General features: G+C 34.5%; 1 protein-coding gene across 1 annotated transcript in view; it reads right to left on the bottom strand.

The window, feature by feature from the left end:
* Window positions 1-9,358: 9,358 nt before the first annotated feature.
* The window catches only part of LOC306897096 (uncharacterized protein), a gene marked incomplete at its 3' end in the record, with an annotated part of 82,295 nt that continues 75,610 nt past the window's right edge, over window positions 9,359-16,043 (bottom strand). The window contains exons 3-5 of the mRNA XM_079461575.1: window positions 12,286-12,385; window positions 10,156-10,265; window positions 9,359-9,554 (exon numbers count right to left, since the gene is read on the bottom strand). Of these exons, the coding sequence (XP_079317701.1) occupies window positions 9,359-9,554; window positions 10,156-10,265; window positions 12,286-12,385 (406 nt within the window). The remainder of the gene's footprint in view (window positions 9,555-10,155; window positions 10,266-12,285; window positions 12,386-16,043) is intronic.

Here is a 16,043-nt window from a genome sequence, read left to right as displayed (position 1 = left end):
ATTTATATAAGTATTAATAAACAATACAATAATATAAATATAACATAAATAATATAATATGTACGTAAATAGAATAGAATAATAAAATAAATAAAGACTATAAAAATACTATATGCTAAATATAAATAATAGACTATATATATTTTTTGTCATATTATAACAGCTACAAGTGTATGATAAAGAGTAACGACTAAAATCATCTAAAAAAAATTATATCATAAATATACTTTTTTCACAGTTCTTTACTTTTTTAAACCAAGTACACAAATGAACTGTTTTAAATTGCATTATTATACAAAATGTAAAAAAAAGCTTTAAAACAATGACACATTCTCTCAACAACTCCAATAGCCCTTAATAATGCATTTCTAACACGATTTTTTTGTTTACAAAACGCTGAACGTCTCCTTCAGCCAATAAATTCTTTTCATCGGATTTCTCGATCTCATTTCTCATTAAAGAAAACTACCATGCGCAGTCTTCAATGAATGTATACAAGCCCAGATTGCCTCTAAATCTGGCTTCATAAAAATGTATTATTTAAGAGATTTATTTTGCAAGATATCCATAGACCTTTATCGCTCTATCTTATCATTGTGTAAAAATTACCACACAGCTATACTGACAACAAAAACAACAACACCGTAAATAGTAAGTCAAGATAATAGCGTGTGCAAGCTATTCTTCAGCAGTTGATCAAATCGATCCGCTAAGGAAAAGATAGCGCCGATTGGTGCTCTTCTTCTTTTGTGTTTCACGGCGGTTAACATCCAGCGTATTGGTGCATTACTGCCACCTTCTGCAGAACGTGTGAAGAATTTAAACGTCAAAAGGTACGAATCGATCAAAGTAATATACAAAGTGTTCAAATGTATTCACATAGCCTATTTTAATACAAGTAAAAGAAAACTAAATAACAATCTTTGTTACAATTTATATAAACAGTAAGCAAGGTTAAGGGTTATTAAAATATATTGCATTAGATTTCAGAATATATTGAATTAGATTTCAGCAACGGTATAACGTGCACATACTGCATAACTATGTTTTAGCCGCGAAAAACAACCAGAAACTCTCTGAGTATAAGAGACTTTAAAGCACTGATTTATTGTCAATAAACAGAGTTTGAATGTTTGAATGTGTCTGTTAATATTCACGGAGATCTAAGGTACAGCAATCATTGTTTGTAGATGGAAGGCCCACTTGTGTGGTGAGGTGCTCACATTGCGTATTTTCCAAATGTTATTGTCTGCAGGACACTGACTCCACACCATCCCTTTAAACTGTGACAAAGGGAATATTAAGTCATTACAACAAAATGCCAAGAACATCCCATCAAATAATTATTTCTGTTCCTACAGACTAATGCAAAAAATACACTTCAACCTATAATAAAATCATTTCATTAAACTGAAGGAAAAGTTAAAAATTAAAGCTTCAAAAAAGGTTTAATGTCATCAGAAATCACCTCATTGACCAATCCGTCCTTCTCAACCACCATCACTGGCAGCCTCTCTCTCCTCAGGCGGACAACACACACAAGGCATCCCATTTCACCTTAACATTTTTTGAAACCGTAGGTCACTATAGATTATTTGGATTTAAATACTAGATCTTTTCGGCCGGTATAATTGTTTGAAATTTTTCTGTTTCTAGCTGTTATCAATTTATTGGGGAATGTTTAAATTCGAACATAATTGACATCAGTTTAAACATTTATATCAAATCGATATAATCTAACAGATGTATGACAACAGACAATATACTAATTTATTGTAATGGTCTATAATTTATTTAATTGATTTATTTAAAGTGTTATTTATGATGTTGAATAAAGTGATATAATATAACATCATGACAGAGAATCAGTGTTAATATTATCACATTACGGTGGGTCAGTGTTAACTGACCTCTAGTTAAGCAACAACTAAGGCTGGTTTATTTCGTAATCTTGTTTTATGGCACAGCCCTCTACAATCACTAAAACGACCTTTCCATAACAGAGTTAACATATAATTTGAATGGTGGGAACTCACAGACCCTTCAGATATTCTCAACATTGTTTAAAAGAATAATAAGGGAATATGATTTGCCTGTCCTGTGTGTTCAAAGTTATCTCTTTGTATCTCTTAAATATTCTCATATGCAAAACAATTACAACATTTTATACAAATTTCAAATCTTATACATTTCGCCTGTACTGTTTTACCCTCTGTCAACTTCTATTCCCTCTTTCTGTCTCTCAAGAGGAAGTTTGTGCTCAGTGAAAGATGCCGGAGGTTGAGAAACACCTGAGGAGAATCCACAGGCTTTTACGAGGCGTCCCGTGAGGCAAATGGCCCAGGAGAGGGGTCAGAGAGCTGGAGCGCTACAAGCTGATGTGACTGGGTTTAAAATGTGGTGGATGTGTTTCATAAGCTCAAATTTGGTTGACTGTGAGTAGTGAGTACGGTGAAAGGTTACAGATAACATTGCTTGCGGGTGTTTGACATTGCATACTGTCATACTGGTTGGTATGTTTTTAAGTGACGATTTATCAACTCTACACGTGTAACACATGCTACAAATGAATGAGAATATCTTTTGATTTCACATTTTATTCAATAAAAGAAACTTAAATATATGTCTCCATTTGTTCCCTGTTTAATCTTACTCCCAACTAGGAATAAGTGAGATCATTTTTGTCTTATTTCTTTGATGTGAGCAGTCAGATACATTGCAGATTTAGTTATTTTATCAAATCGCTCAGTTTATTCTTTAAATAATCCTGCTCATTCCCTCGCAGTTTTTCATCTTTCCATCCGTCTTTGCCTAAAACGTTTTACTGCATTGTTTACTCTATAAAATATGTATAAAAAAACAAAGCAATGAAATAATAATGAAAACTTGTCATTATGAAGGCAGTCTAAAAACCCACAGGATGTATCAATCTGACTGTGAAACATGTTCTGTCTTTTAGCAGACAGGTGTTTGTTTTCCAATGCACAAGAAAAGACACAAGAGATGCTCGGAGTGAGTCACATCGAGGAGGCAGACAGAGTTTAGCTTGTGTGCTGGATTTCAGAGATCAAGACGTGAACTCAGAGGAACGGATTAATGTTCTTTTGATTAAACACAAACCATTTTAAAGCGCAACAATCGTGAGTTATTTACTAAAATGTCTGGAAAATTCTTTTTTCTTAGTTCCTACCAGTGAACACATTAATATATTCTGTAACATAACATAACATAACATAACATATATAATAAATATTATATAGTAAATATAAAATATGATTAAATCTAATATAATGAAACATGACATGACATAACAGGACATACAATAATAAAGAAAACTTTGGTATTATGTGTGTCCAAAACTTATATTAATAGCCAAAACATTGACAAGAATATACTTTATTAATACTAAAATATATAGCTGTTAAACAACTAATCGTGATTAATCGCATCCAGAATAAAAATGTGGGTTTACATAATATACTGTATGTCTGTGTACTGTTCATATTAATTTAGTATTTATGAACACAAAAACAAATATTTACAAAGCATTTATTTATATTTACCAATAATTTAATGTTTAATGATTTTTATATTTTTCCTAAATATATACATGTTTATGGACATTATGTTATTAGAAATACAAATTAATATGCATAGTACCCAGACATATATTATGTTAACACAACCTCGTATTCTGGATGCGTTCAATCACGATTAATCATTTGACAGTCCTGGTCAAAAACAGTGCATGATGACAAGCCAAAACTGCATTACTATAATCAAATCGAATATTTTTTGCATTTATCCAAATGATAGCCATTTCATCGCATGTTTAAATGGAACTCTGGGAACAACATATCTGCCGTGGAGAGCAAAATGCTGGTAGGACAGAATGCTTTCAAGCAAGATAGCTACAAAAAAGAGAGACAATGATGATCCATTTGTCTTCCATTTGAAATGGTGGATTAGACTGAAGATGCAATGCCATGCCTAAAGGATAATGAAGGTTTTGTCATCCCTGAACCATCTGCTATGCCTAAATTAACCGATGAATTATATTCTGTATGCTAGCGATGAGTCAGACCCACAGTGAAGCACCAGACTGTTTTAGAAACTTCAAAAGACTCACCTTAGCAACAGAGAGATTCGGAAATAGAAGGTTTAGTGTCAACTTTCAGCCAGAATCTGGATATTCTCATTGGGTATGTACAAAAATAGTTATGCTGGATGAGGAGCTAAAAGAGGGTTTGTGACTAGTTGTTTAATTGGCAACAGTTACCTCCCCTGCTTTCCTACAAAGGAAAAAAAAGGTTTCTAAGAATCTGTTTGTCTCCTTACTGTTAGATCAAATAGTCAATAACATCAAGCTATAAGTATCATTAAAGATATTCAATTACTCTTGCTGGTCAATACTGAGATGGTAAGCAACCATCAATTGCTATTTTCTGTTTTTTGACAACAGGCTGCCCAGATGCTCCTTTATAGAAAGGTCTACGGGTTGATTTGTTAGACTGATGTGGCCCGTGGTTTTCTAAAGGGTGGGTGGTCATCTCTTTTTAATGAACAGTCAAGAGGTGGATCTAAGCGGCCTGACATCTTTCGATAAGACAATGCTTCAAGCGCTGACCTAATCAACAGTTCTGTTCTGCCAGGGACCTGTCTGGACATCATGTCCAAGCGCCCTTTCCCATTCAGAAAATGAGACACTTTAGTGCATGTTGCCACAGCTTTAATGTGTTCCATTCTGACACTAGTAATAATGGCTGTCTCCAAAGTGCACTAGAGCGTCTTGTGGTGCATTAAAGTAGCCAAGCTTTAAAAAAGCTAGTTTTAAACATGTCAACCAACAGCTAAACCCAACCTTCAACCATGTTACCCATGTTACTGTGATCAAACAAATACTTTTGAGTGAAAACTAAGTTTAACAATAACAATAAACAAAACTATATCTATTTCGTTCCATACTGTAGAGCACTGTGCTCTAGTTCTTACTCTGTGAATATAGAATCAATTTGCAATCCTTTTCTCCATCGCAGCTATTTTCAGCTTAATGTATATTCTGTTCAGATTGCTAAACATTTTCCATTTAAGATTGTTACGCGTGGCAGATTAAAACTATATAAATGTCTAAAGCTATATATTACTTGCAGAATTTTTCATCTCTGCGTCCCCCTAAAAACCTCATGCAACAGAGAATGTCTTTGCATGAAAATGCCCCTTAAACAATAAAACAAATTTATTCCAAAAAATGACGTAACTTAAAGCAAGATGAAAATAACAATATCTCTTAAAAACTCTTGCTTTAATTTAGTTTTCATGACATTAAAATAAAAATAACATAGTACCAAGACATGCCAAGAATCACCAAATACCAATCACAGTAAACATCGCTTAAAAATCATGCAATCGAATCCAAAAGAGCATGAAAAGTTAAAAGTCACATCTTGTTAAGTTAAACCAAAGTCCCTTCAGGTAAGTCGGCCCACTCGGTGATCATGTTTGCAATGCCTCCGGGCAGTTTTTTCAGACATTCAAGACAATCCAAGCCCTTTCTATTTGAATGGGTAAATACAGATATCTCTAAAATCGCTGGCTAAATTCACCTTTAAATAACATATTACCAACCAACAATTTAACACATTTTCAACTACTACGTACACATTGGTGAACTCTTCACAAGAGTGTATATAACCCCTCCCCAGATAATCGATCAAAAATGTGATCCTTTTACTGTAAATGTGAGAGTTTCTTCAATTGAGTGTTGCATTTCCATTCATGGTAATAGCAGTGCAGCATTTTAAATCTTTTATCTTTATCCATTTGCATCTTGACCAATGTGATCGAATTTCTACTTTTCTATAAGCCTAGTCCCATCAAAGCTTACCTTCTGGTCATGACTGTAGGCCAGTGCCCAGTCCTCCTGTGTGGGATGGAACAGCAGACTCAGGACATAAAAGCTCAAGCGATATTTCTGGAAGCTTGCACCTTCATCTGAACTGATGAGAATGCTGCTTTCAAACTCTGGGTCGGTCAGCACCATTATCTAGTGAAGAGAAAATAATAGAAATAAAGGTTCAATAGAGGTTAAAGTGAAAAAGGTGAGTTTTATAAAAAAGAGAAAGAAATTAAGGTTGGGTAAAGACATTTCAGCAAAAGCTGTCAAGTCTTTTAGCATCTAGCTAACTTACATCCAAATTAAATAAAATATATTTTGTATTAGTGCAAGTCCACATTCACTTTTATTATATGAAAAAGATGCCAGTATATTCTTAAAAAAAAACATTTTATGGGAATAAAACAAGTTTTACGAGAACCAGTGTTATGAAAGCAAGTCATGTAACTTATGTCTCAGATTTTAGAACTTTTAAATTGGTTGTACGCATCTACGAGAAAACTCTGTAGATGGACAAATCGCTTAAAGCACAAACGCGAACCTCTTCTGCTCATACTGAATTATGAAAATGATTTCCTTTCATGCCCGTGTTCAGCCTGATCTCTATGATAATTAAAGGTCTGCCAGCTTGTTAAATGGGCTTCTGCTATCGTGGTTCCTGCCAGCGCATGGCTTCAAACAGATCTCACCTGAACGCCAGACACTGTGTTCGCTGTCATAGAGATTCCTATTACAATCTATAAACAAGCTTTTCGTGTTGTTTTTCCGACACACTAGAAACAGTACAAAAGACACAAATAATACTGGAATATCTCTATGAACATGTAAAGGAATGAATGATAATCTTCACTTTTCATTATGATACAAAATAGGTCATGAAAGACTTGTTCAAATGGTGAGTTATATGAGGAGCTTAACCTCAACAGAATGTTGATTATAAACCTCAGATCAAATGTGATATTATATGAGCCATTAATTTCTTTATTTAAATTACATGAGATTTTCAAGTTTTGCAACACGGTTACTATTAACTTTATCTAGCTTCTACAGATATTTTTCAACAATATGACACAATGTTATTTTTTGCTTTCCATGTTTTCAGTGTTATATAGGAAGGACCACATAATCTATTGATCCATAATCCATGGATTTTGGTTATGGTTCAGAATTTGACAAATTCTTTGAGAAAAGTCTGGGAAAAATGGTTTCCTCGTTTTTGTTGCAAATACTGTTTTTATGAAAAGTGTTTATGAAAAATTGATGAAGCTCAGATTAGGTTAGGTTAGGTTAGGTGATTTATTTCTTGTATTAAATTTTGTTATATTTTGTTAATGGTCATAGTTGCCATTGAATGACACATTTAGTCAACACAGTAACGTGCTGTGTTAATATGTGAATTAAAGTATATCTATAATATGTATAATAATTGTTACAGCACAACATTTGGAATTTAAGCTTTAACGCACTTTTAAAAAAATAAGATACCATAAAAGCATCTGTGGAATGTGCAAATTACAGTAACTACAATAAGAAAAAAAAAAAAGCATTTGATCTCCTTAGAGGGTTTGCTTTGTTCCTTAGCCGAGAGTTGTTTCACACGGAGAGTTGTTCATAATCGTATATATTTGTATTGCTTCAGTGCTTCTCAGGGCTAGAAACAGTTGCAGACTTTTTCATTACATATCGTTACCGTTTGCAAAAATATGACTCATGTGTCTTTGATGTCTATTACTTTAAGAGCTGGAAGCTAATAGGCCCCCGAAGCATTTCAGAACACATTTGAAAAATGCGATCCCCTCCAGAAGCTAATGTAAGTGGGCACAAGCTGACATTTAGACGTGATAATATTTAGAAGGCAAGCTGTGAAACATAAGGAACAGACCCCCCCACCTTTATTGTCTTTCTATCCGGCTTCCATCCGACCGGGATGTACACGGCGGCTGCTTTCATCCCTCAACCGGATTTGAATTGGAAAAACAGCGGTACATTTGTCACTGACAAAAATCCCAACCTCTCTCCACAAGCTTTAACTACGAATCCTCCAGGGCGCTGATTTAGATAAATTGTTTTTCATTAAGCGCCAATAAACAGTCAGTCGAATCGCAGCCAGGATTTTGTTGGCCTGCATCTCCAATTTTTACTCTTCATTGTGGTTACAAGTAGATGGAAAGAGGCCCCCTGTGTCTGCTGGTGTCTTCAAGCTTGTCAGATGCAATTCAGAGATTTTAAAGCCTCATCATTTTCCTTAATGCTGTATTAAGTAACAGCTTTACTTATGAAGGGAAAATTACTTCTCACCTTGCGCTGTTGAGTTCTCTGTCAAGGCATTATTTAAATAACAAGTGTGGAATAACGTCTGAAAGAAAAAGTTCAGCATTTGACTTAGGGAATTATATAACAATTAGTTTCACTCCTCTAAACGGATTGGACTCTTACTCAGCAAATCACAGCAATGTGTGTTATATTGGTTTAGTGTAACATGCTTCTTATAAATGATAACATACAATTTCAATATTATTGAAAAATATAAAAACTTGGTTATATATACAGTGGACGTTTCAGCAGCAACGTTATGTGGTCCAAACGTAACGTCGGGTAGACCTCTGCAAAGAATCTGTAACTGTTGAGAAGTTTTAATTTAATTTAATACAATTAATATACAATATAAAAATTCATATAAATTGAGTTTAAAATAAACTAGACGTTGGCATCTGATGAAAATGACTATATATAGAAAGTATATACATTACATAAGTAATATACATTTACTACAGTAAATATATTTATTCATTCATATGAGCTACCACTTTTTCAGATTAGTTGCAATATGTCTTTTATTAAATGATTTCATTTTCACGTTGACTTCCATCTGTTTACAATGCATAACTTGCCATGATAGAACCAGGAAGTGCTTTCCGAGGTTTTGTGAATTTGAATAATTCACAGATCAACTTTGTGATTGAAAAGCTTTCTGATGTGAACCCCCACTGTGTTTTCCTCTAACAATCACGGTAAAATCTGGAGTAAAATGTTCAACACTTTGTATCAGGGGACCTCTGAGAAACAGAATCCTGTTCAAAAAAGAACGAATGTTGTTTTTTTCCTTTTTTGGGCCGAATTTGAGCTTTGTCCAAAACTTTGACTGAAGCAAAATGTGTGACTGCACAGGCTGGCAGAATATTGACTATGGATTTACCATTCAGACTGTTTGCCAACTTTATACAGTTGGTGAGTGAAATATTGTTGCCATCGCAGCTTAATATAAAATAGAACTGAATCAATATGGAGAGTCATTACAAACTGCTCAGATATATGATCTATACATACATACATACACTTTTGTTTGTCGGTTGCGGCAGATGTTAACACCAGTCACTATAGGCTATGCCACATGCACAAAAACCCCAAATCTGAGGTCAGAGAGAAACTGGAGGTGCATTGGCGGATAATTTACTTTTCAAGCCACTAGCACGCATGTGAACAAAGGGGCTCTACTGAACGAATGAGCGAAGATGGTTGCAAAATACAATCAATAAAAGGGGTTGAAGGATCTCTGTTATCTGCTGACACCCAGACAGCTAGCATCCCGCCAGCTAATCTACATGCAGCGCGATTGAACACCCGAAAGTGATTGGTGCTAGTGCTGGCTAAGCAGTTTAAGCTGTAGAAAATGGACACAATGTCAGATTAATCATGTCACGCAACTGCATTTTATAACAGAGTGGCGGAAATATAAATTTCATTTGTTGAAGATCTTCACATTTAATCTCCAGCCAGGCCGCCCATAAACACCGTGAATTCAAAGCACTTTGGATTCTCAGAGGGTCCCGTTTAAAGACACAGCGGTCGAAATGTCATGCCCATCTCTCAAATGGAAAAGTGTTTTGCTAAAGGTTAGGTCTAAACTTAGAGCCTTATTTTAAAATAACCATGGGATCTGCACCTGTCCATTCTTTCAGCAATGTATGGAAACAATGCATTCCAACAATCCTTAAACTTACACTAAACTTCATCTATACTGTTGGGCTTTTCGGTGTCTGTTGTGCGGATACAATTACGGTACCTCAACACAAAAAACATCTTCAGTTTTTCAAAAGAGGTCATCCATCTATTCTGCTGCAAAATTGCACTATTGGGGCCAATGAGAATGTTTGAGGGCAAACGGGGTCAAAAGTGTAAAAGGTATTTGACGTGAGGTTTGTGATCTTAAGACCCTCGACGGGAGATGAAGAGCTATCATTATTGTCAGGCCTGTCACGTACCTGTATGTTTTTAAGGGGTCACCAGTGGAAATCCTCACTTGTTTGGGGTCCGTGCTGAGGCGAGACATGACCAGGTAAACAAAGAAAAACGTTCTGATAAAGTAGTAGTTCTGTATACAAATATAAAGGGTTTCTCTATTGTTGAAATCCTGATGTAATATATTATTATTGTTTATAATAAAGCAGTCATAATTTAAACTGAATATGACAGCCATGTATTTTCATTTTACGCAAAAGAGAACCATTGACAATTTGACAACTCCTTTTGTGCTCACAGGAACGAAAAAGTAAGCAGGTTCTCAGTGTTATGCAGGTGGTTAGATGACAAAAGTAGTTTCGGTCCACATTAAGACACTTGATACACGATTTATGCCTTCTGTGGAAGTTGCAAAATTTGACTCAAAAGGGGGGAACGTGTCACTCTCATTTCAAACAAGTGTCGTGCTTATTATATTTATGAGATTATTTTGAAGCAGAATTTTGCAGAAAAGTAATTGCTGTTACCAAATGCACATCATGCATGCAGTTCAGAGATTCATTTAACCGAGCTGGGCAAAGATCCAAACACGATGAGAGGCTGTTTCCGAATCAGCTCTTTAACCTTTCTGCCCTTTACGGATTTTAGACAAGTTTAAATACTAACTGCAGAGAATTTCCCTCAAAAGCTGCTCTGTATTGACAACGAGTTCATCCTTAAACCCACAGAAGCTATTTGTTTTTTATTTACAGTTTTGATCTTTTTGAACAGAAAACAAAATGTTTGACAAAACAACGTAAACCCTAGGCATCCGAACAGCAGACTTTACGTTGGATTATATTGTTGCATGTTTTTGCAAATCAGACATTTTATACATTTTTTAGTACAAACAAGATTTGCTTCTATCCACATAGATTGACATTAAATCCCTCCTAGCATAGATTAAAGTGGAATGTTTTGCTGTAGGCACAAAATATACAAAAGGAGCCATAACGTATTAAATAAATGAGTGCTGATAGCGTTTTAACCGTTAAACTTAAAAATGATTACGCTTCAGAATGTTAACATTTCGATTAAATTAAAATATTGTTCGTGTTATATAAAGAAAGAATCACTGTTTTTCAGGAAATAGAAAAACACTATACTTTTCAAATGAATAAATACTGTGATGTCAAAGTTGACAAAAACGTTTTAATACTTTATATTGGTTATACTGTACATTCACAAAATCCAGTGACAAACTAATAATGATTTATGGCAAAAAAATAAACATTACGAAATATGGAGATACAAGGTTTCAGAAGGCCAGCAGCGATTTGATTTACAAACACTGTTACAAGGAACCTAAAAAAATGTCAATGTTATTTAAAGGATTTTTATAGAAAATATTTTCTTTCTATGAATTGATAAACCAAATATTGTCAGATAATGTGAGTTTGGACCTTGACCTGAATGTCAATGTGAAGTATGTTTCGATCAACTCATGTTTCGATCCAAAACAAGGCAAGATTTTCACTCATTAACTTTAGTATACACCTCAACAGATACCTAAATATAATCTCGGATTCTAAGAGAACTGTTTCAAATGTGATTTTGTTTACAGTGTAGGATGTTTCATACTTCCTACATTCAATAAAGACACAACATTTTGGCATAAGGTAAATGAATATATAAATAAAAAAATAGAGATGCGCCGATATATCGGCTAAGAATCTGTATCGTTGAAAAAAACGCAATTTTTAGACGTTTAGATTTATTGGTAATTAGTTTGAAAACAGCCAATGATTCATCGTTATCGGCAGATATCACTCTGAATAATCGGTATCGGTGGAGATATTTAGTATCGGTTTATCTCTAATCAATAACATTATAACCAAACAAGCAAACAGAAATAAATAACAGAGCTGCTCAGGTCATTTGAGGTTAACAGGTTTTGCACTATTATTCCAGGTGGCATTGCTGGTTGCTTGGCTTAAGTCAGATGTCGCTGCATAAGTACCACCTACAGAATTTGATTTTTGTTGGCTTTTAAAAACTGACAAACAGAAAAATAATCCAAAATAACTCATGTGAAGAGGAGGATATGTAAACAGATCTCGACAAGAAGAAAGCGTGTTTTCACGGGTTGGGATGAGAGAGAGCAGGTGTCTTACCTTTCTTTTGTTGGTAGGGCAGACGTATAGGTAACTCAGAACGGTTTTGACTCCGACTTTATCGTTCATTCTCTCATAGGTGCTCCCGTAATCTGTTGATCTGCAAACAGAAGAATAATCCTCAACACACCATTCAACATGCATTTCTTTGTGTACACAGGGTTATGCACGCTGCATCCGCCACATGAAGCAAGCCTCTCTGAAAGATCAGATCTGAACAGATTTCTGCAAATTATATTCATGCGAATGCCTCACCGTCTTTTAATTGTACTTTTCTCATGCCTGTATTTCCCTGATCCTCAGTGATGAGTGAAGAAATCTCGCTAAAACAAACACAATCTGTCGCGCATATGCTGGGCAATTCTGCCTTTTTCTACAGATAGAAAAGATAGGTGTCATAACGCAACCTCTGGGCATCACAGTGACAACCGTTCCAAAGCATACACATATTTGTTTGAAATGGCTAATGATATTTACAGTCTTGCAAAACAGATAAGGATGTGCATTTGGAAAGGGAATGTAGGATTATGTTTCTGCCAAAAACAAGAGATTACTAAATAATGCCTGGCAATATTACAAGCGATTGAATCTTTAGTAAAGTATAATGTGACATTCAGTAGCATTTTGCGTAATATTTTTCTAAATTAAAGTATTTAATTCCATTTATATTAAATAAAGAGTTACTTTTTGACGGTTACACATTTAAACGTTATATTTATAAATTACATGTAATAATATTTATATTATATTAATATGCACTGTCAGTGAAAATTGTCAATAAATGTACCCAAGCTGTCAGTGGGAGAGTACCCTTTAAAAATGCCCTAATACGTGGCAAAATTTGGGTACATATATGTATCTGATACCAATACGCACCTCTAAGGTAATTTAAAGGGGTACCGTCCCAGTGTTTTCTTTAAATAAGGATCAAACTGTTAAAATACAGAGGGTTTTTTCAGATATTTTATTGATTTAACTGTATATGTAAGATTTTTAAAAATCTGAATAATAATAATATTCAAAAAGGAAAACGGTGAACAAGCGGTGACATCTTGCAAATTGGTCTATGAAAGGTAGTAGGTCTCAATAAAATTTAAAAGAATTTAAAACACACATACACAAACTACAGCTTACTAACACAATAAAACATAAAACATGACAACGATAAAAACATGTTTTATGAATAAAATTAAAGAGAGAATCTGTTTTTGCAATAAACATCATATATATATATATATATATATATATATATATACAGTTTATAAACAAAACAAACACATTTGTACACATTTGTTTGGTCATGCATAAAACGATTGTGAGAATCAAGATGCATGTAAGGACATAGTTTTTTTTTATTGAAGAAAAATGTAGGTATTTTACATTATGTTAAGCAGGCTGCCTACTAAAATACAGACTGTCAAGAATTTATCTGTGCGTTTATGTGTTGTTGTGAATCTGTCATTATATTGCATCCACCCACCTTGAGATTCATTAACTTGTTCTTTCGTGTACTGCATAAGAAAAGGTCATACAGGTTTGCAACAACACGAGGGTGTTTAAATGATGACAGAATTTTCCTTATTGGCTAAACTGTCCCTTTAAGTACCCCCTGAGATATACTGTACATACTCCTAGATGGGAAATCACTGATTCGACCTTCTGTCGACCCTACAAAATCCTCTGAACCATTATAGCTTCTTATGTGACAAGTGTTTAATGGAAAGTGTTCGGAGTGCACGCATCAGTTCCTGATTCTCTTCTTTTTCGTAGCACGCTCTGTTTCTCCCCTCCAACCCCAATTTTATCTCAGTGGCTCGGTCTTGCCGTTTCTGCTATCTCTATTTTTGCCTCCACCTATCCAATTCTCCACAGCGTTGCCTATTTCCGTTCAGTCAAATATGCCTCCAGTCCATGTCTCACCCACCATTTCCACTCGTGTGCGGCAAAAAAATTAAATAATAATAATCTGTGTGGGCATATATCATTCTTCAGCAGCGTACGGAAACATGTTTGCTGTTCGAGCTTTAATAAGCCTGACTTTCAGGGGGTTTTCCCTCATGACTCCTACTGTAAAAGGGAAATTTTGTGTGAAAAACAGTGACATTTATTAAACGTAAATAAGTTCAGTTTAATTCGTTAAAAAAGTTATTAAGTTCACTTAATAAAAATGTTTTGTTACTGTTATTCAATAGCTGAGATTAAGCAGAACTCTATCTGAATACGCTTTTAGAACTGATGTGTTATTTTAACTCCACTGTTTTAATCTACAACAATTAATTTTATTAAGTATCTTACACTGAGAAATGTTAAGTTAATGTTAAGTTAATTCAACACGATTGGTTGAGGAGGATTTCCAGTTCCCAGCATGCTTTGCATAAGATTGAATTTAGGCAGTAATTTTGAACATTTTGTTTATGTGCTGTTCAATAAAAAATCTTTGAGATTTAGAAGGGTTAGCATTGTTCAGAAGAGTGGTACATGTGCTAAGGCTTTGGGAGGTTAAAGTGCGGCCATGATGTGTATTGCATCATTCAATCAGCATTAACTGTACTAATAATTAGCCAATGCTAAGATGTCTTTCATCTTACTTGCTCAGTAGGTCTGTAATGAATTTATGTATGACAACAAAAAGTACCAATATGACGGATACATATAGATTTTGATTAACATAATGTTACATGCTCAATTTAGTAATTTCCACTTAATTAATTTAAGTAAATTTGAGTCAGAAAAGTAAGAAATAATTTACTTATTTAACCAAGTTAAAGGTCCAAAAAATGTAATACGGTAATTGAATCAAGGCAATAGTTTGCACAATAGCATTAAGTAGAGTAAACAAAATCATTTTTACAGTGTAGCAATGACTGTGTATACTCTATAAAAAAATATATAATAAACTAATCTTGAAGATCAACGCATCAAAATAAACTTTCAAGTTACAGCTTATTAAAAGTCCCACGACAGCCTTATAAATAAAGCATTCAAATTTGCCTGAGTACCAACATAAGATAAATAATTTATGATCTCCAAATGACTTACATACTGTGTAAAATATTGCCTTAGCAAGAGCTAGTGAAAAGACTAGTTCTGAAGACTGAATAATTTAGCAGGAGAAACGAGCTGTTAGCCAACACAATCGTCTAATACTCCTCCATCACGTCCGCTTGCTGTTCACATCGTCGGCACAGGGCGGATAGTGTTTTGAACACCGTCACTGACCCCATATCAAAGGGACAACCTCAAAAACACAGACGGACGCACACACTGTGTCCAACGAGAGCCAATCTCATTTGAGGAAATTCCCATTCTCCATCCCTCCATTCTTTTTCTCATTCCTCAGGTCGCCGTGCCAGAGGGGCAGTAATGGATTTCAGTAAAATTACAATGCAATCTTCCTCATTCTCCGTAGTGGCAGCAATATAAAGCAGCAGGATTATACAGTACAGACACGGTCACTTTTTCTGGATATTACAACAAAGGAGAAATCCACATATTGTACTGTATATTGACTTTAACCTGGCTTTACTCAAATGATTTACTGCATTGTAAAATATATATTGTACGATAGAAATGTATCAACTGAAGAGAATTTGCTAAATGTATTCAATTGTAGACATACAGATGCCAATGAACATGGAGTGACACTTTGTCAAACGTGATGAGACAACCTCTGGAATTCTTTAGTATTTTACGAGGTGGCTAATTCGATAATTTGTACAATCATACATAACATACACCTATTAGAAAAACACCATATC

Source organism: Barbatula barbatula (assembly GCF_947034865.1).
Source record: "Barbatula barbatula genome assembly, chromosome: 8".
Classification (NCBI taxonomy): domain Eukaryota; kingdom Metazoa; phylum Chordata; class Actinopteri; order Cypriniformes; family Nemacheilidae; genus Barbatula; species Barbatula barbatula.
Note: the sequence above shows the minus strand (reverse complement) of the source record. Positions and strands in the feature narration are given on the sequence as shown.